General features: G+C 37.4%; 1 protein-coding gene across 1 annotated transcript in view; it reads left to right on the forward strand.

Moving 5' to 3' along the window:
- The window catches only part of GPC5 (glypican 5), a 1,454,359-nt gene that overhangs the window by 26,918 nt on the left and 1,403,068 nt on the right, over positions 1-24,373 (forward strand). Inside the window, exon 2 of the mRNA XM_015121302.3 lies at positions 17,763-17,924. Within this exon, the coding sequence (XP_014976788.2) occupies positions 17,763-17,924 (162 nt within the window). The remainder of the gene's footprint in view (positions 1-17,762; positions 17,925-24,373) is intronic.

Below are 24,373 nucleotides of genomic sequence, written 5' to 3' on the forward strand. Positions count from 1 at the left end.
AGAAATTTGCATAAGTAATGAGGAGCCAAATGTTAACCCAGCAAGAATATGGGGAAAATATCTCTATGGCGCATCAGAGACCTTCATGGTAACCCCTCCCATCACAGGCCTGGAGTCCTACAAGGGAAAATTGGTTTAATGGGTAGCGCCCAGGGCTCTGCTGCTTTGTGCAGCCTCGGGACTTGGTACCCTGAGTCCCAGCTACTCCAACTCCAGCCATGGCATATTAGGGTTCTCTAGAGGGAAATAACTAATAGGAGAGCTGCATATATAAAAGGGAGTTTATTAAGTAGTATTGACTCACACAATCACAAGGTGAAGTCCCACAATAGGCCATCTGCAAGCTGAGGAGTCAGGAAGCCGGTTCAACTCTGAAAACCTAAAAGTAGGGAAGCCAACAGTGCAGCCTTCAGTCTGTGGCCAAAGGCCCCAGAGCCCCTAGCAAATCACTGGTGTAGGTTCGAGAATCCAAAAGCTGAATAGCTTGGAGTCTAATGTTTGAGGGCAGGAAGCATCCATCATGGGAGAAAGATGGAGGCCAGAAGACTTTACCTGTCTAGTCCTTGCACATTCCTCTATCCTAGCCATGCTGGCAGCTGATTAGATGGTGCCCACCAAGATTAGCGTGGGCCTGTCTTTCCTAGTCCACTGACTCAAACGTTAATCCTCTTTGGCAGTATCCTCACAGACACCCCCAGGGACAATATTTTGCATCCTTCAATCCAGTCAAGTTGATACTAAATATTAACCATCACATGTGCCTAAAAGGGGCCAACATACAACTCAGGCTGTTGCTTCAGAGGGTGCAAGTCCCAAGCCTTGGCAGCTTCCATGTGGTGTTGGGCCTGTGGGTGCACAGAAGTCAGTGGGACCCTTGGCCTAGATTTCAGGAGATGTATGGAAATGCCTGGATGTCCAGGCAGAAATTTGCTGCAGGAATGGAGCCCTCATGGAGAACCTCTGCCAGGACAGTGCAGAAGGAAAATGTGGGCTTGGAAGCCCCCACAAGAGTCCCCACTGAGTCACTGCCTAGTGCAGCTGTGAGAAGAGGGCCGCAGTCTTCTAGACCCTGGAATGCTGGATCCACTGACAGCTTGCACCATGAGCCTGGAGAAGCCACAGACACTCAATGCCAGCCTGTGAAAGCAGCCAGGAGGGGTGTTACACCCTGCAAAGCTCCACAGTTGCACCCTGTGGAGCTGCCCAAGACCATGGGATCCCACCTCTTGCATCGGTGTGACCTTGATGTGAGACATGGAGTCAAAGGAGATCATTTTGGAGTTTTTAAGTTTTAATGACTTCCCTGCCTGGTTTCATACTTGTGTGGGGCCAGTAGCCGCTTTGTTTTGGCTAATTTCTCCCATTTGGAATAAGAACATTTACACCTATACTCCCATTGTGTCTTGGAAATAACTAACTTGTTTTTATTTTACAGGCTCATAGATAAAAGGGACTTGCCTTTTCTCAGATGATACTTGCACTTTTGGGTTAATGCTGGAATGAGTTAAGACTTTGGGGGACTGTTGGGAGGCATGTTTGGTTTTGAAATGTGAGGACATGAGATTTTGGAGGGGCCAGGGGTGGAATTATATGGTTTGGCTGTGTCCCCACCTAAAGTTTCATCATAAATTGATATCCCCAGGTGTTGATGGAGAGATCTGGGACGAAGTGATTAGGTTATGGGAGCTGTTTCCCCCATGCTGTTCTCGTGATAGTGAGTGAATTCTCATGAGATCTAATGGTTTTTAAATGGTGGTTTTTCCTGAGCTGGCACACAGAGTCTGTCTTGCCTGACGCCATGTAAGATGTGCCTCTTCCCCTTCGGCCATGATTGTAAGTTTTCTGAGGTCTTCCCAGCCATGTGGAAATGTGAGTCAATTAAACCTCTTGTCTATACAAATTACCCAGTCTTGAGTATGTCTTTATAATAGTGTGAAAATGGACTAATACAATGTGTTTATTTGCTATCCTATTGTTGCAGTTTCTTCACTCCCATAGTTCAGTGAGTGTTATAGCTCTTTCACTCCCGCAGTTTGGTGAGTTGCAAGTTCTTGTCTCATGACCAAGAGGAATGATGTATGCAGTCACTGGAGAGTGAGTAAGGCAGAGTAGAATTGTTTTGAGTGATGAAAGAAAGCCCTCAGCAGCAAGAGGAGACACAAAAGTGGGTTGCTGGCTGTAAGGTTGAATCTGGGGTATTTATGGTCTTAGAATAGGGAAATGCATGCTGATTGGCTTATGGGTAGGCTTGGAAAAAAAGCATCATTTAGAATGAGGTATGATAGTGTAAAGAACCAATCAGGGGCTGAGGCTTGGTCTTGGACCTTGGCCCAGGACCATTCAGGGGCTGAGTGCACCAAATGAAAATGGAAATTCTCCAGTCCATGTACTGTATTCCAAACTGGTAGGTTGGTGTTCAGGCTTCAGACTGTCCTCGGCTTGAAGGTTGAGTTTCACTGGGGATGTGTCCCTGTCTACGTAGGAATTTGTCTGCCTCCTATCGCTGTCACTATTTAATCATTTGATGAGAACTTCCTGTATTCTTTTTTTAAATCTCAAAATTCAAGAAATTTAAAAGAATTTTTTTTGTTTTGTTTTGTTAATGAGAAGTTTTAAGTAATTCTAAGGGAACAAGTGCTTATTTGAACATAAAGCTTCTCTAGGGACATTTTTCATACAACATACCACTTTCAAGTTTGTTTTAGGAAAAAAATCTTGTTTTACTTATAGTATATTTAAAAATCTATCTAGTTTATGAGCATCTGGGCTTTGTTTTGTTTTCTTTTCTTTTTGACACATAGTCTCACTCTGTTGCCCAGGTTAGAGTGCAGTGGCATGATCTTGGCTCACTGCAACCTCTGCTTCCTAGGTTCAAGCAATTCTTATGCCTCAGCCTCCCAAGTAGCTGGGATTACAGGCATCCACCACTGCACCTGGCTAATTTTTATATTTTTAGTAGAGATGGAATTTCACCATGTTGGCCAGGTTGGTCTCGAACTTCTGGCCTCAAGTGGTTTGCCTACCTTGGCCTCCCAAAGTACTGGGATTACAGGTGTGAACGACTGTGCCTGGCATGAGCATCTGTTTTAATAAAAAAAATTTAGTTACTCTTCAAGGCAACTCATAGACTAATACAGATGACTGGAATTTTTTCATTCTCTTTTTTTGTTTGTCTTTAACAAACACCAGTTAGCTGCTGGATAAGGGAGAAATATTACATGGTCTATGTCCCCAAGAAGGTGACAGTTTAGAGGAGAGGAGATATGAAATAAAATTATAAAAAGTTCTGCAGGATATGGTACTGATTGGAAGAGGTTTGGATGGGGATCCAAGTAGAGATTGGTTAATTCTAATATGGGCCCTCAGAAAATAATGACCTGAATATGGAAAGATGATAGAATGTTTAGTAGAAGGATTGGAAGAAGAGAGATGTCAAGGGTATTCTCACCTAGGGGAGAAATAGTATAAAGTTATGGAAGTGATGGAACAACACTGTGATCAGAGGATTCCAGGTGAGTTAGTGGCACTAGAGTTGATGGTGTGAGACAGAGAAAAGGTCAGTGGCTCTCAATATTCGTTATGCAAAACAAACACTTGTGGTAACTTTTAGAAATAAAGATATCCAAGACATCCTGATTCAACCTGTTTGGGAATCTTCATTTTCATTGAAGCAGTTTGCCTTCTCCTCTTGCATGGTTATGATACAAGTATCCATAGACTACTTTTAAAATTTTAGAAACACTACTGTGAGGAGCAAGGATACATGGAAGAGCTTTAAGCTGGGATAGCACAGTCATATTTCTGTGTTAGATTACACACTCTGGCAGCAGTATAAAAGATAAAAGAGTGCAAGAGTCAAGAAACTGTGCTTTTAAAGAACAGGCTAAAATGCTGCAACAGAGACCATAATATACAGTGGCTTAAATAACATTTTTCTTTTTCTTTTTGATACCTTGAAGAGTTGAACAGCCCAGTGCTACCATGGAGATTCTACCATACTGGATACGTGGCTTCTAAGGTTCCTCTAGAAATCCAGAAGGAAAAAAGAGGATGGTGGGAACAGGATAAATTTTAGCACAAATATTTTTAAGGAGATGCCATGACATTTCTATGTCTTTGACCTGACTATAGTCAGATGGGCATACCTCAGGTCCAGGGTTAGCCACACTGATAGCCAACTGTGCCCTTGGGAAGACAGATCCTAGTTGACTTAAACCAGTCAACATACCTCATATTTTGGCCACAGTGCTTATTTAGGTGTGGACTGTTACGCCAATAAAGTCAATAAAATAGGATGAGAAGTTTGCTGGGACTTCTGAGAGAAGTTTTTCTTCTTCTGTAAAGACTGGATTGAGGATACTTTCTCTTCTTCTGAGTGGTGTGGACTGAATCACAGCAGCCATTGTGCTACTTGAGGCAGAATTTTGGGGGGTGCTCACCATAAAGAAACTCAGGATGAAGCAAAATCTGTGGAAGACAGTGGAGAGGCAGAGAGGAAGAAGCCTTCTGTAAAACTATATAAGCAGCTGTGTCGAGGGTAACTAACGTTATACTCACTCTATACTTTTAGTTTTCTAGACCAATGAAATCCCTTATGATTTTTGCCAATTTGGGTTGAATTTTTGTTTATTTTTATTTGCAAGCATCTGAGCAACGCTATTTCCATGAATGTGTGTGTTAAACATGGTGGCAGTGGGGGTTCCCTCTTACAGAGCTGGTGATGTGCCAAGTAATAGAATTGATTGATTAATTGAGACAGGGTCTCACTCTGTTACATAGGCTGGAGTGCAGTGGTGTGATCACAGCTTACTGCAGCCTTGACCTCCTGGGCTCAAGCAATCCTCTCACCTCCGCCTTCTAAGTAGCTGGGACCACAGGTGCGTGCTACCATGACTGGCTAATTTTTCTATTTTTTGTAGAGATGGGATTTGTTTGCCATGTTGCCCAGGTTGGTCTCAAACTCCTGGGCTCAAGCAATCCTCTTGCCTAGGCCTCCCAAAGTGCTGGGATTACAGGTATGAGCCACTGTGCCCAGCCTACAGTTTATTTTCGATTCATTATTTATTTCTGGGCACACAAAAGCCCTGGTGATTGAGATGGGACAATTTTGAGTGTCAATCACGATTCTGTACTCAAAACCACTCTCTCCCCACCCATTATTTCTACATCTGGTTTATTTGACTGGGTTTTCCACTCTCGTGTATTTCAGGGTTCCTAGATCTTTCTGTATAATGTGTCGATCAATCTGTCTTCTCCTACTACTTTCTTACTGGTATATTAACTATTCATTGGGTCTCAGAAAAGAATTAAAACAGGAAATGTAGAGAGCTCAGATGATTTTCCTTCCGTTTCTCTACTCCATTAGCTGTATTTTGTCTCCATGGTGAAATAGAATGGACACTTCTCTCCTAATTATATATAAAACACTCTGACCACAAACAGACTAGACTCTGTGTTACAATTATAAATTCCCAGGTGAAAAACTTCAATTGGCTCTGTTTGAGTTATATGTTCACCTTCAGGTCAACAAACTAATCAGAGGTGTGGGGTCACATTACACACATATGGCTGGCAATATGTCCCCATGGACGGGGATGTTGAAAGAGCTGTTCTCAGAGAAAATGGAGTTATTATTGAGGTGGGCTGATGCCAAAGGAAGTATCTATTGTAACTCGATAAATAATTTTGGTCTGAGCTACATTTATCATTGAAGGTGTCTTTCCATCTCACCTCCAACTTCATTACCAGCAAGGTCTTTAGTACATATAGATCAGTTGAAGCAAATCGATCCTTGAAAAGCAAGAGGTAATGCTTAATTTCATGTGCCAGATAGTTCAGAATATCTTCTTCAGGCCGGATTGCAGGGGCTGTGCCATGTGGGTATGGTTTCATTTAGAGAAATAGTGTGGGTTGTTGGTTATTGAGATAGTCTTTCTGGTGAGTTGGCAAAAAAGCTATAGAATAATTTGAGGTCTCTTTTAAAACTTAGGGGATCAGATTGCAGTTGAGTTTTTCATCCCTCATGTAGCTGGATATGCTGCTGCTGCTGCTGCTCTGTGTGTGTGTGTGCGTGTGTGTGTGTGTGTGTGTGTGTGTGTGTGTGTATATGTGTAGGCCTTTTGTCTCCTAAGCTGGTTGACCTGTAGCAGAATGTTACTTGTTGACTCAAAATTCATGATTTCAGGTTTGAGAAGGGGTATTCTGTTTAGCATACCTTGGCTTGAATTAATGAACACAGAAAATATCCTTTCATATTAGATATGCTTGTGATTGGTTATAAAAGTTAAAACTTAAGTATGTGGTTTTGTATGGACATTAATCGACCATGGCTGGAAAAACTGTACTCAATCTGTTGGATCAGTGATGCCATTTATATATATGAGGAACAGTATTACTCTTCTATCTGTGAATATTATGTTGACCTTATTTGTCTGAATTTGTCAGTTGCCAAATGTTACTTATTTTTATTGAATCAAGAACAATAAAAACTCATAATAGCTAAATACTTAATACTCTTCTGAATTTTTTCATCTTAATAAATAATATCAACATATACTTTTATAGGACAGTGCCTGTATTTTGTGAAGTAAAAAACACAAATCTATAAATTACAACAGTACATTAAGGAAAAATATTTGTAAAAATATAAATACAGTAGCCACAAATGCTATTTCAAATGGCTTACTGAACCAGTTTTTTATGTCCTCAGCAATATGTTCTTCTTATATATATATTTAAGATGATCTCATTCATTTTGAGCTAAGATGGTGTATTATTAGGTTTCTTATAAAATATTATATGTGCCTTTAGGGAGAAAGGGAAGGAGGCTAACACTTTACTGAAGGTCTTCTGTGCCAGGTACTGTGGTAGTCACTTGGAAAGAAGATGAAGGTGGTTCTTATCCTATTGGAGCTCATAGTCTTAGGAAAGAAGTAGTACCAATTAATTACACATAAGCAAATGTTCAGGAAAGCAAAGTAAAACACTTGAATAAACCATACTTTTCTTCTTATTATTTTTTTAATCTTCTACTCCATCGACTGATTCTTCCCAGGCTCTTTTGAAGGCTTTCTCCTCTGTTCCAATTCATATTGGCATGACTCCAGCTTTGTGTTGGCCAGTGGTTCTCAACCAGAGATGGTTATACCCAAGGGGAGACATTCAGCAATGTCTAGAGACATTTTGATTGTTATAGCTGGTGTGTATGTAGACACATGCTAGTGGCATCCGATGGGTAGAGTTCAGGAATGCTGCTAAGCATCTTGCAGGGTTCAAGACAGCTCCCTGACAAAAAAAGAATTATCTAGCCCCAAGTGTAAATAGTACTAAAATTGAGAGATCTTCTAAACTTCATTAACTAAACTTTCTCCTTAGGTGATCTTATAAAAATCTTCAGTATTTGATACCATCATTTGTTTCATGTGTCCCAGTTTATATTTTCAATCTGCATATTTTTCCTGGGTTCTAAATTTGCATATTCAAATATTATTTCTGTATCTTTAATTGGATGTCTAATAGCCTTCTTATTTCCAAAGCTGAATTCTGTTTTTCTTTTTTCTTGCAAACCTGTTGCTTGTGTATTCTTCTTTTCTCTTGATGGTACTCATAATTTATGCAGTTTCTCAAGCTAAAATCTAAGGATTATCCTTGATTCCCCTCTCTCTATCAGCTGCCAAGTCTTACTCAAGGCATTGCTCTCCAGGTTATCTTCTACCTTCAGTATATGTATTAAACTTACCCACTTCTTACTTTCACCCTAGTCCTAACTCTCATTTGCAATACAGAAATACTGATTCTCAAAATAACCATTAGAGTGAAATTTTAAGAAACAAATAAAATCAAGTTACTCCTGTCATTGTAATCAAGTTGCTATCATCATTGCGATACAATTCTTCTTAAGTATGATCTATAAGGCCCCGTGTGAACCAACCTCATCTCCTGTTTTTCTCCCCTTTGTTTACATCCTGAGATTCTTGCCTTTTCCTTTTTTCTTAGATTTTTATTATTTGACTATAATGTTCTTAGACATGATTTTCTTTGCCTTCATTTGGCTTGGGGTTCAGTGAGCTTCTTAAATTTGTTAATTTGTGGTGTTCACCAAATTTGAGAAATTTACAGTAATTTTTTCATGGAATATTTTACCATCCCTCTTTCCTCTCTTCTTGCCTCTGAGACTCCAATCTTACCTGTGTTAGACTTTTTGCTATTATCCCACAGGTCCCTAAGTCTTGTTCCTTTCATCCGTCTATCCACCCATCATCTATTTATTTTTAATCTTTTCCTCTGTCTTCTTCAGATCACATTATTTTCTATGGGTCTGTCTTCAAGTTTATTAACTCTCCTCTGTCAACTCTACTCAGCTTTCAAGCTCACACAGTGAACTTTTTATTTTATATATTTTTCAGTTACAGAATTTCCATTTTGTTCTTTCTCCTGTGGAGAATCTCTGTCCTGTAATTTATTCTGAGTTTATGTTCTTTTACCTCATTGGAGATAGTTGTAATAGCTACTTTAAAGCATTTCTCTGTTAATTCTAATGTCTGGGGTTGGCCTTAAGTTATTGACTTATCTCTTGAATACAGTCATGTTATACTGACTCTTCATATGTTCAGTAATTTTAGATTGTCCCTTGGACACTATGAATGTTATATTGTTGTGACTCTGGATTCTATTATATTGCTTAGTTATGATATGTTTGTCTTAGGAGTAACATAACTCATTTGGACTCAAACTATCACTGTCTCTTGGGCAACAACTGTAATTTTCATTCAGTTCCTTCATCCTTAGCTTGCCAAGAGCTAGGCTGCTTATAGTTTGCTCTAGTTATGTGAGGTGCGGTTCAGGGATCGGCCAGAGATTGGGCAGAGTTTACACAGAAAATAGGTTCTTGCTCTCTGGCCCTCTCTTCCCTGGTATTCCCTCTTCACTTTCTAGAAACTCTGATTGCCCCAATCTCTGTCTTCTAGTTCTTCAGTCCAGAAAAAGTATGAGTTTTCTATTTGAGTCACTTTGTACGTGGAATATCCTCAAGCTAAAGGCCACAGAGATAGAAAACTAATCCTCTGCTTTTTCTCTTCCTTCAAATATTGACTCCTCTTCAGAATCTTCCCTCTTTTGTCCACTCTCTAGGGCTTTCAAGTCTGTTGCATTTTCCCAGAGTTAATGGTTACTATCTGTAAGATAGTGTAGCCATACTGTAAGTCGGACCCTTTTTGTTTCTTGGACATATAAGGTTCATTTTCACTTCAGGGCAGGGAACTTGAGTAGCCATTAAAGAGGTGTTATCAGACCTTCATTTAAGTATAAAGTCCCTTCGAAGTTGTGGGATAAATCATAGAAGAAAGTAAATGGTTTGGCATGCTATTACCCTGGGAAATATTGTTGCTATTGTATTGGCTAGATTTCTTTATATTGCAGGTGATTGGAGAACCTATAGTGGATCAAGACTTTACTCTGAGCTTGAAAATGACTATGGCATTTGCAAACCTTGCACCTTTGCACCATCAAATTCATTTTCAGTAGAAGAGAGAAAACTTTGCTTTCCTGGGACCTTTGCTTTCCTGGATTTTCAAAGAAAATTCCAGCAGGAGGCACAGATGCTGGCTAGCTCTCAGCAGATTGTTCTAGATCAATGGTCTTAAGTATTTTTTATTCTATATAGGTGAAAGATTACATGTGTGTCAGTCAAAACCCTTCTGCCATTATAACATTTCCAAAACTCCTCTCAGTTCTTGAATGTATTTTGTAAAGAAGATAGTCTTAGAAAAGGTAGGAGGAGCAAGTTTACCAATGATCAGTTTTCTATTGTGAATTTCAAGGCTCTGTTTTCATCTGGTGAGCATTTGGTATTTCATAACATGTAACATCCACTCTGGTAAATATGTCTTGATCTCAACCTATTGGTACCAAAGACTCTTCCCTATGTCTACCATCAGTAAAGCTAATGTGCTACAATTATAAAAATCCTGTGAGTTAACTAGAGGAGAGGTAAAAGTTGAAATAAAAGGAGAATGCGTATTATCAACCAGCAATCCTACTTTAAAAATATTTTTTATTATAAAATAAATCACAGACACAGGAAGTCAGACAAATGTATGGCTTAATAAGTTATTATAAGTTGAACATCCTTGTAACTACCACCCAGGTTGAAAACTTGAAACTTTTGGCAGTATCTTGAAAGTCCTTCTATGAGTCCCATTCTATTAACAAAATATTCTCTTATCACTAAGTTACCACTATACTATTTGTATAATGATTTCTTTTGTTGTTAAAAAGTAGTTTTTATCACCTCCATGTGTTGCCCATTTTAAAAGAACATTTGTTATATCTTCTATGTCTCTCCTTTTTTTATGATGAAAATATAGAACATGACATCTACTCTCTTAATAAATGTTTATGTGTGTGTTATAGTATTGCTATCTATAAGCACAGTATTGTGCAACAGATCTCTAGAACTTTATTATTTTGTATAACTCTTGTAACATACCAGGTCTCCCTCCATCTCTTTCTTTTCCTTATATATCGGTTGAGAATCTGGACCACTTGGCTTTCAGAGTTTTCCAGTCTGTATATTGCTGATTGCATACTCATGATGGCAACAAAAATGTTCCTTAGTGCTTTGTGTTTCTTCCATTTTGGCAGCTGGATTCAGAGACAAGATCAGACTCAGGTTTGATTCCTTCAGCAAGACATTAGTTGGTATTTGGCAGGGACTGTAGAAGGCACTTAAGGTCTGATTGTCTCTGTGATTTTAGCAGCTACTGTTGCTTAACACCTATATCCATCAGTTCCTTGGAGATTAATGGTGACATTCACATTTTATTATTTCTCTTATTATTTATTATGAAGAGAGGCTTCTTCTGTCTGCTGTTTGGTTATTTACTGATACGGTTCATATCCAAAAGGCAGGATACCTATTTGCTTCTTTCTTTTTATTTACTATTTTCCAAATTAATATAATCTTCCCTCATCATCCTCCAAAGCTGACAGACTTAAAACAATCAATACAGTCCCATGGATTTAAGCATATTTGGTTGGTTGCAATCCGTTACAATTATTATTAAAGCTCAAATTGTCTCATATTTGGCCACTGCAAACATTTTGAAGGTGGCTTCTTTCATAACCAAAATTGTGTCTCCCCAATATTTATATTAAAGCTCCCAATATGATTGTATTTAGAGATGGACTTAGAGATTAAGCAGGTAGTTAAGGTTACATGAGGCCACAAGGGTAGGACCCTAATCCAATATGACTGTTGTCATCAGAAGAAGAGGAAGGGACACCAGGAGTCTGCGTGCACAGAGAAACGGCCATGTGAGGGCACAGAGAGAAGATGGTCATATGCAAGCCAACGAGAGACCAACCCAGTGGGCACCCTGACTTTAAACTTCCAGCCTCCAGAACTATGAGAAAATACATTTCTCTTGTTTAAGCTCCAGTCCGTGCTATTTTGTCATGGTAGCCCAAGCAGACTAACATAGTTCCTGTGTTCTTTTGATATGGCCTTGTAGTTATTTGATAGATTCTTTGCTATCTGCTGCATAAGATGTTTTAGTCAGACTGTCATCTGACAGATTTTCTGCCCCAGAAGAATGAGCCATTTCTTCAAGAAGCACTGATTTCTTCTTGAGGAAATGGTGCTTCAAGACCATAATCCGGGCATGAGGAATGCCCTTTGCTATCTGGTTAGTGGTTGTTTTGGGGTCTTTTTGGGGAAGGTAGGAATTACATACTTTTTAAAGGTAAACTTCTTTATGAGTTCATATTAGTTCTAATTCAAATTCAAGATTACAGAGTCTTACTTAACTTCTTCTTTATCATGTCTGTATCTCCGTTCTTCCACACTAATAATCCGGATTTTCAAGAATGCAGGATGGAATTAGAAGACAGAATTACATTCAAAAACTGCTTATTTGTTTATCCCATATTAGATTCACAACAATTTCAGTGACATGAAGTACAGTTTTTAGTATTTATCCTGTTGTTTCTTCAGGGGCTCACATGATCAATATCTCACTTTGGTATTTGTTGTCGCTATCTTCCAAATTCTTTCCTTCTTTTTGATTTTTCAAAGATTTATTTTTAATTTTCTATTTCTCTTAAGGTATTACGTTTGTGTGATTGGCTCTTGTGTTCCTTCTAGTGAGGCTTCATTTAGAATTATTTTCTTTCATCTTTAGTTTTTATCCTGAGTACTGTCACCTCATATCTGAGTTTTAAAATTCTGACATATGTTGTTCTTTCATATTTTGTGTCATTGTCTTTCAGCTTGTTTTGAAATAGTATGGCTAAATCTTTTATCTTTTTTGGAGGGGAGCTTATCATTCCGGCATATGTTTTCTTGTCTGTGGGATATTATTCTGTTTCTTATTCTCTTTTTTATTATAGTAACGCAGAGTAATGACCTTAATATTTTTGTTGTTCATTTTATATAAAGTTAGTGTTTGTTTTACTTAACATTTTTATTCAGACAGGCTTCAGCATAGCTTCTCTAACATTGCAGAGCTTCCTCTTCTGTTGTTTTTGTGTAGTGTTTAAAAATGTGGAAGCTTGTTTTATGTTATTTTCTGGATTTATTTTCCTTTGCACTTTGGGCTAGACTTTCTCTGTGTCCTGAATCCCTTTTCTGTTGCATTTTGATTCCACTTACAGAATTTTCTCTGTTGTGTGTGATTCTGTCCTGGAAAGAAGCCCTGCTGGACCTGTGTAAGAGTTTACTGGGGTGGGGACTGCTCTTGTTCCTTCTTTTCTATCATGGATGGATAGAACACATTTAATGATTGAGGGGGCAAAATTCTCCCAGTTTCAACTGCTACAGGAGCCACCTTTACTTGTAAGGAATATGTTCCAAGACCCACAGTAGATCCCTGAAGCATCAGATAGAACCAAATGCAATTGCTGTCAGTCAGAACATGTTTCTGTTCATGTCTTCCACCCACACATTGAATACTTTTCCACCTTAATTGAGTACTTACGCGCTGTGGCCGTAACTTTTCAGTTTGAATTGCGATGGCAAAACTAGCACAAATTATTTTTCCTTTCTTCACAATTTCATGGATAGAAAATTCATTCTTATGTAGATCTTAGTAAACTCAGCATATCGTTATTTTTTCTTTTCTTATTAACTGAAGAACTTTTACCTTTTCACGTAAGTGAAGCACTGTGGGCAAATCCAGATTGCCAGCATTATTACTCTTGTGCTTTGGAGCCATTTTGAAGTAAAATAAAGGTTACTTGAACACAAACACTGCCATACCGGGACAGTGGATCTGACCACCAAGAGGGCTAGAAAGTGACTAATGAGTGTGGAGCATAGACAGCGGAGATCTCCTGGACAAAGGGATGATCGACTCCCTAGGTGGGATGGATCAGGAAAGCATGAGATTTTATCATACTACTCAGAATAGCAAGCAATTTAAACCTTATGAGTTTCTGGGTTTTTTTTTTTTTTTTTTTTTTTTTTTGGGACAGAGTCTCACTCTGTCCCCCAGGCTTGAGGGCAGTGGCGTGATCTTGGCTCACAGTAACCTTCACCTCCCAAGTACAAGTGATTCTGCTGCCTCAGCCTCCTGAGTATCTGGGATTACAGGTACATGCCACCATGCCCGGCTAATTTTTGTAGTGGTAGTAGAGATGGGGTTTTGCCGTGTTGGCCAGGCTGGTCTCAAACTCCTGACCTCAAGTGATCTGCTCTTGGCCTCCCAAAGTGCTGGGATTACAGGCATGAGCCACCACACCCGGGCAAAATCTTATGAGATTTTTAGTTCTGGAATTTCCTGTTTAATATTTTCAGACTGTGATTGACTGTGGGGAGCTGAAAGCGTGGAAAGTGGAACCATGGTTAAGTGGGGAGCGACTGTATTCTCAAGTGGGTCTCTGTGCATTCCTGTGACTCCTGCTCAGTAGTTTGGGGTTCTCCTGATCTCAGATCCTTCAGACATTCCTCCATTGCATCTTTCTTCTACCCTGTGCCCTCCTCTGATACCATGAAGATCTTGTGCCTATTGCTGGTTTCTCCCCATTCTGTTTGTATTTTAAAGTTTGTGGGGATATCGTGTCATCTGATTTTGTTTTTGTTTTTTGGGGGTTGGTTTTCTAGTTCTATCTGGTTTTATGTGGGGATTTGGAGATAGTGAAAACGATGCTGCCACTGCCACTGCCACCATATTTCCAGAATGCCTCCTGATATTTCTATTTAACATATTAAAAATATACAAGCAGGTAGATAATCTGTAAATTTCTTATGCTAGAGAACTGAAAGGAAGATGTGTTAACCACTACTGCTGCTTCTGGGTGAGAATTCAGAAATATCCCCATAATTCTGGTTGAAGTCTCCTTCATTGAGGCATATACTGTTTTATTTTTAGTTTTGTTTTTAGTACTCTGTTTCCTTTGTAGTTTGATTTTATTGTTTAGAAACGTGACTGTCACTCCAGAGCCTGGGTTGTGTACTCTTGCTGTCTCATGGAATTCTGGGATCATGCCGTGTTCCTCGAAGCCAGGCGTTGAAATCTTCAGAGACCTCTAGTTACCATGCATAATCGTATCTGGGTTCACTTTAGCTTTGCTTTCTTATGATGCCTGTTCTATTTACAATAGGAGCCTGGGCTTTATGTCACCCAAACATCTTATTATGCCCTTTGTGCTGATACTGTGAACAGAATGTAAAAGATGGCTCTTTCCCTGTGGATTTTGTTCATCTTGTCTGTCTTTTGGACTGATATAGTAACTTAGGGAACACATTTCCTGTCAACTCTTTTCCCTTTTCACTGTGACCCCAACTCTGAATTATTTAAGCTTATGTTATAAGTGATGCTGATGGAAATGTGCCAAGGAGAGATAAGTTGATCTTTCAAGTATGGTCTTAATTTGGTTTGGAATTTCGTTTAATGTTGTCATTACAAATGTCCAAGATTCTACGTGAAAGTCGGAATTAATCCATGCAGGCTGTTATCAACTTGACAAAGGTACTTATGCTAAGTGGTCTAAATTGCTATACATGCTTTCTCAGAGTGGCTGCTAAGACATGACGGTTTCCCTCTTATACCATGTTTAGAATAGCAGTCAAGGCAATTTGTAACATCTTTTTAGGTATACTTTCTACCATTTAAAATTTGGGCAAAAAGGCAAATGGGAACTCTATATATTTTAGCCTATTTTACTTTAAATAAAACTTCATGGGTAATTCTTAACCTGAAATTTATTTTCTTGTAACTTACCAAACAGATACCTTCTTTCAAAACAGGAGTGGAAAATGGCCAGTTTTGTCTGTAAACAAACATTTACAGACTTAAGACAGTTATTTTCCTCTTAGTGGAGTAATGGTGAGGACTAGAGCTTGGGAATTAGCCTGCCTGTTTCCAAACACCAGCGCTACCATTTTGTAGTGTGTAGGCATGTGATGCCGGACAGTTTTCAAACCTCTTTATGCCTCCATTTCCTCATATGTAAACTGTGGTAGTAATGGCACCTCTATCACAGGGTTGATGTGATGGTTAAATGAGATAATGCATATACATGGCAGATTCTTAACTATTGGTTTAATGAATGAAAATTGAGTGTTTATAATGTCTTAGGCAATGTGCTGGGCAATTGGGATATGATCATTAGCAAAAAATCCTCTGTGTGGAGCTTTACAGTATAGGTCACAGGAATAATTAATTAGTAGTCATATTAAAGAGTATAAAATTGCAACCCTGTTAAGTGCAATGGAGAGGTATGTAGCTCTCCAGGAATGTGTAATAGGAGCTTGAGCTGTCTGGGGGCTTAAGGAAACTTCCCCTTGGAAAGACTGAGTGAAGATGTAAAGAAAAATAGGTGGGGATGAAATAAATGAGGGTTTGCTGCATGCGTGCATGAGAACAGGTAGGGTGAGGGTGTTTGAGACAGAGAGAAGACCATGGAAAATGGCTGTGTGGCAAGAGAGAGCTTGGTGAACACGGAGAGCTGAAATAAGGCCAGAGTGTGATGGGAAGAGTACAATGGCCAGTGTTTCCGGAGATGAGACTGAAGAAGGAGGGAGGAAAGTAGGGGTCACAACTTGGAGGCCTTCACAGGCCATGTTTAGGAACTGGTCTAACAAAACAGTGTTAGATATTTAAATTCCAAAGAGATGTTTGCTATGATCTGCTGTTATTGTTCTTTTTGTTCCTCAGCAGTCTTTCCTACACTAAATATATTTATAAACTTTCAGATTTATTCATTAATTCCTTTCCTCAGTCTCTGTTATTGCTTTTCTCTGGATGCTAATTCCTCAATCCTTCAATTTAGGAATAAAGTTGAGAAGATAGCTTTGTTTTTTTTTTTTTTTCCAAACAATTTTACTGTTTGAAGTAGAATTTGCTCTTTGGTAACTTTAGGTAAGATAAGTGAAAAACAATTGCCAAAATGTTACCTACTGTGACACTGATGAATATTTTATGCTTCTTAGCCTTTGTAAAGTGCTGAAATTCTGTCATTTGTTATTTGTCTGACTTAAACTACAGCCAAAATTGTTAGAGATTTTGGTGTCTCATGTTGACAGGAAGCTCAGAGTGGTTTCACGTATTTTCATCTGACCCAGAAACAACTTTTGGAAACCTGAGACCTGAGGCCAACTCTGTGTGAAAAAGTAGGAAGAGCTTGAAAGGTGGCTGTTAGGTGCATACGTCTTGTGTGTGTGTCTGTGTGCATGCACCTATTTTGCTGATCTAAAACTGGTTGAAGAAGAACTAATGTGGAACCTGTGAAACTCCCAGAGATTTAGGGCCACAATTCTTCTTCTTCTTCTAAAGTAAGGAAATAACTGTATTATATTAGGCCATCACGTGAATAAAATTGTCCTGAGCTTTATGTATAATCTAGTAGCCTTGGAATGCCCTGGGGCTCACATCAACTCTCTCCATCAGATTTCCTCTTTGGGCACTCACTCTCTGTGCTCCACATCTTTTCCTCTTTGTCCTCTAGCATATCCGCTGTGCATATAGGTGCTTGTCCTGGGTCCCTAGCAGGATGAGAGTTTAGTGATACTAGCAAAGGTTTTTTGGTAACCATAATGCTTACTGTGGTTAGATGTCTTAATAACTTTGCATTTCATGGAATATACATCTTCACAGGATTTTTCTAAATATGATTGTACAACTAAAAAGTGCTTTTAATGGTGAGAATTGTCTCTCACCAGCTATATAGTAAGTGGAATCTTGGGTGCTGAGCTTGGGCCCATGGGGGCCTTGATCTCCCAGCATGTCATTATCATAGAGATCGCCTACTTCACAAGCAGCACAAACCTGATGGCAGCTGAGCAATCAGGTCAAGTTGTTTGACCTTTATGTGATGTTCAAAATTCGGTTCCATTTCTCCATGAAAAGCAGTTTTTTTAGTCCACATAATTATCTATAACATATTTATTTCGAACAATTTTGGCTGAATTGATAAAATAAGCAAAACACACACACACACACACACACACACACAAAATCTTTTTCTTGACTGAACTCTGTACTTACATAATAGTTAATTTGCTTTCTATTGAGTGGAGATACTTAATGTTTGACCAAGAAGTTAATATAATATTTGAGCAAAGAGTTAATGGTTCAGAATATTTTGTTCATGACTGTGTTCATGGGCAATGGAGAAACTTTCTTGTGGCAAGTACTCTAGAAAATCCATTCCTCACATAGAATGTGAGTCCTTTGTGTGCAGGACTGGTCATAACACCTGATATAAAACATGTAATACTTGTTAAATGGACAGGTAATCATTCTGAAAAATGTGGTGTGTTCCAGGACCTGATCTTCAGGTTTGCATATCCAACAAGCCTACATGTTGCACCAGGAAGATGGAGGAAAGATATCAGATTGCAGCTCACCAGGATATGCAGCAGTTCCTTCAAACATCCACCTCTGCATTAAAGTTTCTAATATCTCGAAATGCAGCTGCTTTTCAAGGTAAGTGGATCTTGAATTCTGCAACTAAGGACCGGCTGTGTTATGTAATTTGCCTAAGATAGTTACATTGGCAAACTTGACTGGGTTTATTTCCTTGTATTTACATAATATTCTGGTATAAAATGAGATTCTAACTTTTTCTAACCTTCGAAACTTGTTTCTGAGGTCATTGTGGGCATATATATTGAGTGGGACTGGGGAAACCGAGTTGGACTGTTATATTAGTGAAATGATCATTGGAAATATATACTGCTATAGGGTTCTTCCAGGTCTGCCAACATTCTGACCCATAGCTGTACTTTAATACGAACAGACATAATTATTAGATTTCGTGGAAAAGTTCTATAACATAAAATTTCATTGCTTTTAACTGGATAATTATAGATTCGTCTATTAAATTGTTTTTGGATGTCACATAATTTTATTTTATATAAAATTTTACTTTAAGTTCTGAGATACACTTGCAAAACATGCAGGTTTGTTACACAGGTATACATGTGCCATGGTGCTTTGCTGCACCTGTCAACCCATCATCTAGGTTTTGAACCCTGCATGCGTTAGGTGTTTGTCCTAATGCTCTCCCTCCCCTTGCCCCCAACCCCCCAACAGGCCCCCGTTATTTGAAGAAATACTCTTGAAATTTCCTCTCTATAACCTCATATGGTTTTCATAAGAACACCAGTGGAATATATCAAAGTGCAAGCAAGTCTGATAAATAGTAAAATAGGAAATGTTAATTGGATGTTTAAGGGTCAGTTAAGACAAGAACTCAACCTTAATTCAAGCAATATGTTCAGATATAAAATTAATGGGTTATAAAATTACAAGACACACTGAAAAATACATGATCTTTTTCTTATTTTAGTCATCTCTTCTATAAAATTCCTTATTACTACAATAAAATAGCTTAATTTATTTTTCCTCTTATAAAGCATTAGCTATTCTGTATATGACTAGAATGAAAATATCTAGATTATACAGCTTTTCAAATTACTACTTTTGTTCAGTGCAGAATATAACTTCTGTTAGTATTCCTTTTAAATAAGTATATTAATGTCAATCTATTTGAATGATTTGCTTTGTGTACATATATAAGTAAATCACAGAGCCCTTTAATTTTTTAAATGATAGTTATTAAATAAAATAAATGCAATAAATCAGAATAAAATTTAAGTTAAAGTGTAGTTCAAGATGAATTAATGCTTTTTTGTAGGAAGTGTGAAATGTCAGATTTTAAGGTTTTATTAATTTAGCTACTTTTTTAGATGCCCCACAAAACAACTTTATTTCTATTGTAGGATTTATTCATGTGAAATTGTTGGAGGACAATTTACTGATATACATTTTAAACAAAGATTTGTGATTTAGCTGAGTTAGAAGCCGTTAACCATCTACAGAAAATTATATTTTCTTCTCATGAAAAGGATAGTATGTACAATATGGAATATATATTTTGGAGGCCATGCAGTGAATATATCAGTCTGAGCAGAACAGGGAGTTTGTGGTAGGTGGGCATATGCTTAAAACGGTGAACTGGATTCATATTGAATCTGGGATATGTGATCAAGATAGAGCACATTATGTTCAAAGGGTTAGGAAACCTGGAATATTTAGACTTTTAAGGTGGATTGAGGCTAGTGAAAAATTTTGGTGATACTGCTAAAAGTTTAGTGATAACTATCTCAGTAGTAGAAATATATATTAAGGAGATCATCTCTACTGAAGTGTCAGCTAATTTTATGTAAACCTTTGTTTTGTGTTTACTAAATTATATCTGCTTTATTCATTAGGTTGAGTTTTGCTATTTAAAATTAATTATAAAAAGTATAGAGACATTCTTAAATATGATTTTTTAATAATAAATTATTTCTTCCTTAGTAGATGTCAAGTTTTACTTAAGAATCACAAGGGAAGACAAATTTAAAAGAAATTTGCCTAAAGGCTAACTTTTCTGGAACCAAATTCCCTTATAAGAATACCTACTTTTATCAAATTCAATAAGTAGCTTTAAGCTTATTTCCGTAAAAACAAGCTTAAATATATATGCCAAAAGCAATACGAGGGATCAATTTGCCATACCATAAATGATCAGGCTACCTTATCATTAAGTAAAATGCCCTCCATCTAGTTTCTGTGCAATTAAAATATCTGAAAACAATATAAAGCCTTTATAAGAAGGAAGCAGTCAATACATTTTTTTGGGAAACAGTCTACTTGAGAGAAATTTAATAGAGAAATCAATTAACTTCTCAAATGATATAAGTAAATTTGCTACATTTTGATTTTTTAGTTTTCAAATAGTTCGTTTATATTTCCTAGTTCAACAATATTAATCTGCTTTCCGAGTTATATTGTAGGTTATAAAAGACATTGGACTGGAATGTAGTATGGTCTCTTCCCTCATGGACCTTATGGGACCCCACGGAAACATATTTTTTGCCGCAATCCTTTGAATACAGTCAATGAGGATGATCACTTGGGTCTGTGGATTTAGCAGAGGTCACACTGTTGTTAGATGAAAGCTGGGAGGTTAGAAATGCATGCGGGAGAGAGGAAGCCATGCTGACAGCTGTTGTTAGAAGAGACCTAAGATTATGCTATGTGAATTCACACTGGGCCCTGTAGTCCACTGCCTATGTATGTTCCAGTTAGGCTAGAATTAGCCTCTAGGACAACTCCTCTGTTTTTTAAAGAAATGTATTTGTGTTTGCTTTAGGCAGATTTTCCTTCCTTCCTTCTTTCCTTCTTTCTTTTCTTTTCTTTTCTTTCTTTTTCTTTTTTTTTTTTTTCTGCGACAGAGTCTTATTCTGTCACCCAGGCTAGAGTGCAGTGGTGCGATCTCTGCTCACTGCCACCTCCGCCTCCCAGGTTCAAGTGATTCTCTTGCCTCAGCCTCCTGAGCAGCTGGGATTACAGACGCGTGCCACCACGCCCAACTAATTTTTGTATTTTTAGTAGAGAGACGGGGTTTCACCATGTTGGCCAGGCTGGTCTTGAACTCCTGACCTCATGATCTACCCACCTCAGCCTCCCAAAGTGCTGGGATTACAGACGTGAGCCACCATGCCCGGCCCACATTTTCTTAAAATGAACAAAACAGACAAAAATCTGCTTTTATTTTTTATTTATTTTCATTTTTTCTATTATTAATTTTTGAAACAGGGTCTTACTGTGTTGCCCAGTCCAAAGTGCAATGATGTGATCACATGGCTCACTGCAGCCTCAACTTCGCAGGCTCAAGTGATTCTCCTACCACAGCCTCCTGAGTAGCTAGGACTACAGGCTTATGACACCTTGCCTGGCTCATTTTTGATATTTTGTAGAGATGGGGTTTTGCCATGTTGCCCTGTCTGGTCTTGAACTCCTGAGCTCAACCTATCTACCTACTTTGTTCTTCCGAAGTGCTGGGATTATAGGCATGAGCCACCATGCCTGGCCAAAAATCTGTTTTTAGAAGGATTCATGATTATGACCTGGGACTTCACTATATTCTAAGGGCAATCGTCCATGCAGTATTTTATAGGGCAGAAAAAGCAAACTGCTATCCTTATGTCAGTTGCTGTTCATAAATAAGTAGTGCTGTTTGCAAGGAGGAATGTTGGCTTTGTCACAGTGCAAACAATAACTGTTCTTCATTTTCAGGGGCTTAGTAATGTTCATGAATAAAGCAGAACAGCCCGGGATAATACGAGAATTTGTTTCCCATTGGTGGTTTTGCTATGACTATAAGATTTTCTGCTTTAAAAATATTTTGGAAATTTATTATAAATGTTTTGTTTATTTATACATGAAAGTATGGTGTGATGCATGGAGAAATAGGGGAAGTTGACGGAGAATATGTCATCTGTAAAAAAGCAACCCTTTTCCAGCTTATATATTTTTCAGTTTTTAAGTCTCTGTTTAAATAAAATAATGAAATTTAGTTTTGTAATTTTTAACTATGCAAAAATTTCAACATGACTTTCAAAAAGTAAAAAATAATATTTTGGAAGACACTATTGGAAGCTTGTGTTTTGTTTTAATATTTAGAAGATAAGGTTAAAATGTTATATCTTTCCTTAGAAATGAAACTTTTCCTATTTCTCTCAACTTCATTATGCTCATATATTTCTAAAATATATGGTAGATACTAAGTCTTTATTCTGGAAAATTTCCAGCTCTCTATATAACTGGAAATGTAAAATTCTAAAAATGAATGTTATTGCTAGAGTCTAACTGTAAGGGATAGTTAGAACAAAAATTAACATTTTTTTGATTTCATCTCTTGACTAATTAAATTTTTATTCCTTGATTATATGTTTTTGAAAGATTGGCAAGCCTGTCCTCTGGGGTTGAAATATTAGATTCAGGAATTTATTAAAAAATAGATTTCTATTTTTAATGAAATGTAGGAATATCCTTGATATTAAATATATTTAAAAAGCAGATGAATTGAGAATATGAATATAACTTATGGATTTTTATCCTTTATGCTAACAGATACTACTTACTGTAAAGTGTATAGCTATCGTATAGCTGCTACTGTAAAACTAAAGTGTGTGTGTATATATATATATACACACACACACACATAGTAAAAGACACAGGACATAGTTAATATTCAAATATATTAATGAATATGAGAGCAAATAGATTTATATAAATGTTACAATATCAAGCATAGAGTACATTAATCTTATTTAAGTCACTTCAGCTATGCTTTACAGAAGTGGACTATATTTAAAATTTTTCCTGCACTGAGCCCAGATCGCGCCGCTGCACTCCAGCCTGGGCAACAGAGCGAGACTCCATCTCAAAAAAAAAAAAAAAAAAATTCCTAGGAAGGATAAAGACGTATTGCTATTTTTAACACTAAGAATTACTTGATCAAGGTTAAGAGAACAGGCAGCCTATGCTGGTAGTGTTGGGGAGACTTGCTTGTTTCTATCTCTAGCACTGAGATCAGATACACAACAAATGTAAGTAAATTAACTGTATGAATAAAGGAATGAATGAATAAATGAATGAATGGTACTTAGCAAGAAAATGGTTCAGAAATAAAATGAGAGATTCCTTTCCTCTCTCCTCCCTCCCTCCATCTTCTTCCTTTCTTTTATTCCTCTGTTGATGCATTTAATATATCTTTTGAGCACCTACTGGGTGCCAGCATCATTAGGTACTAGACTGTACACAGTGTCAAAATGTGAAATCCAATTTACTTTTACTGGATCACTAGACTCCTAATATGTCCACGTATTTATTAGTTTATTAATTTCTAAACTATAAAGGGGCACATGAAAGTTTTTATGTCAATGGCATTCTGAATGGGATCGCATTCTTTTCCTTGTTCAGTTTTAGGCAGTGCATGGTTTAGTGTGTTATCTAATACAGCAGCTATCAGTGCAATTGGTCTTTTTTCAACTATCCTTTATCTCTGAAATGTTAAAAATTGTTTCTTTTGAATCTGTGTCAGCAGGCTCATATTAATTATGAGAAACCAAGCAATTTTCGTGTTCTAGATAAAAGTTGCAAGAGCTTACATTACTTTTCAGCTGGAAATAAAGCTTGCTTCACATGAAATAATATCAATAGTAGAAAAATATTAACTATAGATCTAAGATCAGGTTTACTTTTCCAAGTTTCTTTTTTAAACTTTAAGAAGTAAACTTTTAGTTGTTTTAATTCTGACAGATAATAGTTATGATAATATCACTTATGGCTATGGTAATCTCATCTTGCAAGCACAGTAATTTGCTTATAGCTGGTGAAAGAGTTCTTGATTTTATATTAAACATGCTTTCCCTTTTCAATGTAAGAACTGTACATCTATTGGCTAGACGAGTTGACATTTAATCAGATATTTATCATTTTGCTATTTGTTTTTAATTTTTGAAACTCAGAGCAGATATTCAGCAAATATAATTAAATGAACTGCATGAATAAATGAATGATACTTAGCAAGAAGACTTGTGAAATAAAACAAGAGATTATCTCTCTCCTTCCCTCCTTCTTTCTTCTTCCTTAACAGTAGCTGGTATCTGTTAGCATAAAGGAGGAAAATACACAAATTACATTTATATTCTCATTCTCAATTCACCTGCTTTTTAAAATAAGATATTCAATTTCTCAAACTCCTGGGCTCAAACTGTGTTGCTCAAATAATCCTCCAACCTCCGCTTCCTGAGCTGGGACTACAGTCATGCTTATATTCATTTATCTTATGCAGGGAGAATCATAGAGATGACTCTTGAACGCTACTTACGTGTTGAGTAAAAGGACAGGACATTTGTGATATTACATCTAGTTATGTTTTTGCGATTAATCTGTATGTCTATCCATCCCTTTTATCCATTTGATTTGATTTATAAAATTCATTTTTATAAATATGTGACATTTATTTATTCTGTTGATGGATATTTTAATAATTTTAACCTGTTTTTGCACTTGAAATGTTGCAGTGAACATTCTTG

The sequence above is a fragment of the Macaca mulatta genome, chromosome 17, assembly GCF_049350105.2.
Source record: "Macaca mulatta isolate MMU2019108-1 chromosome 17, T2T-MMU8v2.0, whole genome shotgun sequence".
NCBI classification, from domain to species: domain Eukaryota; kingdom Metazoa; phylum Chordata; class Mammalia; order Primates; family Cercopithecidae; genus Macaca; species Macaca mulatta.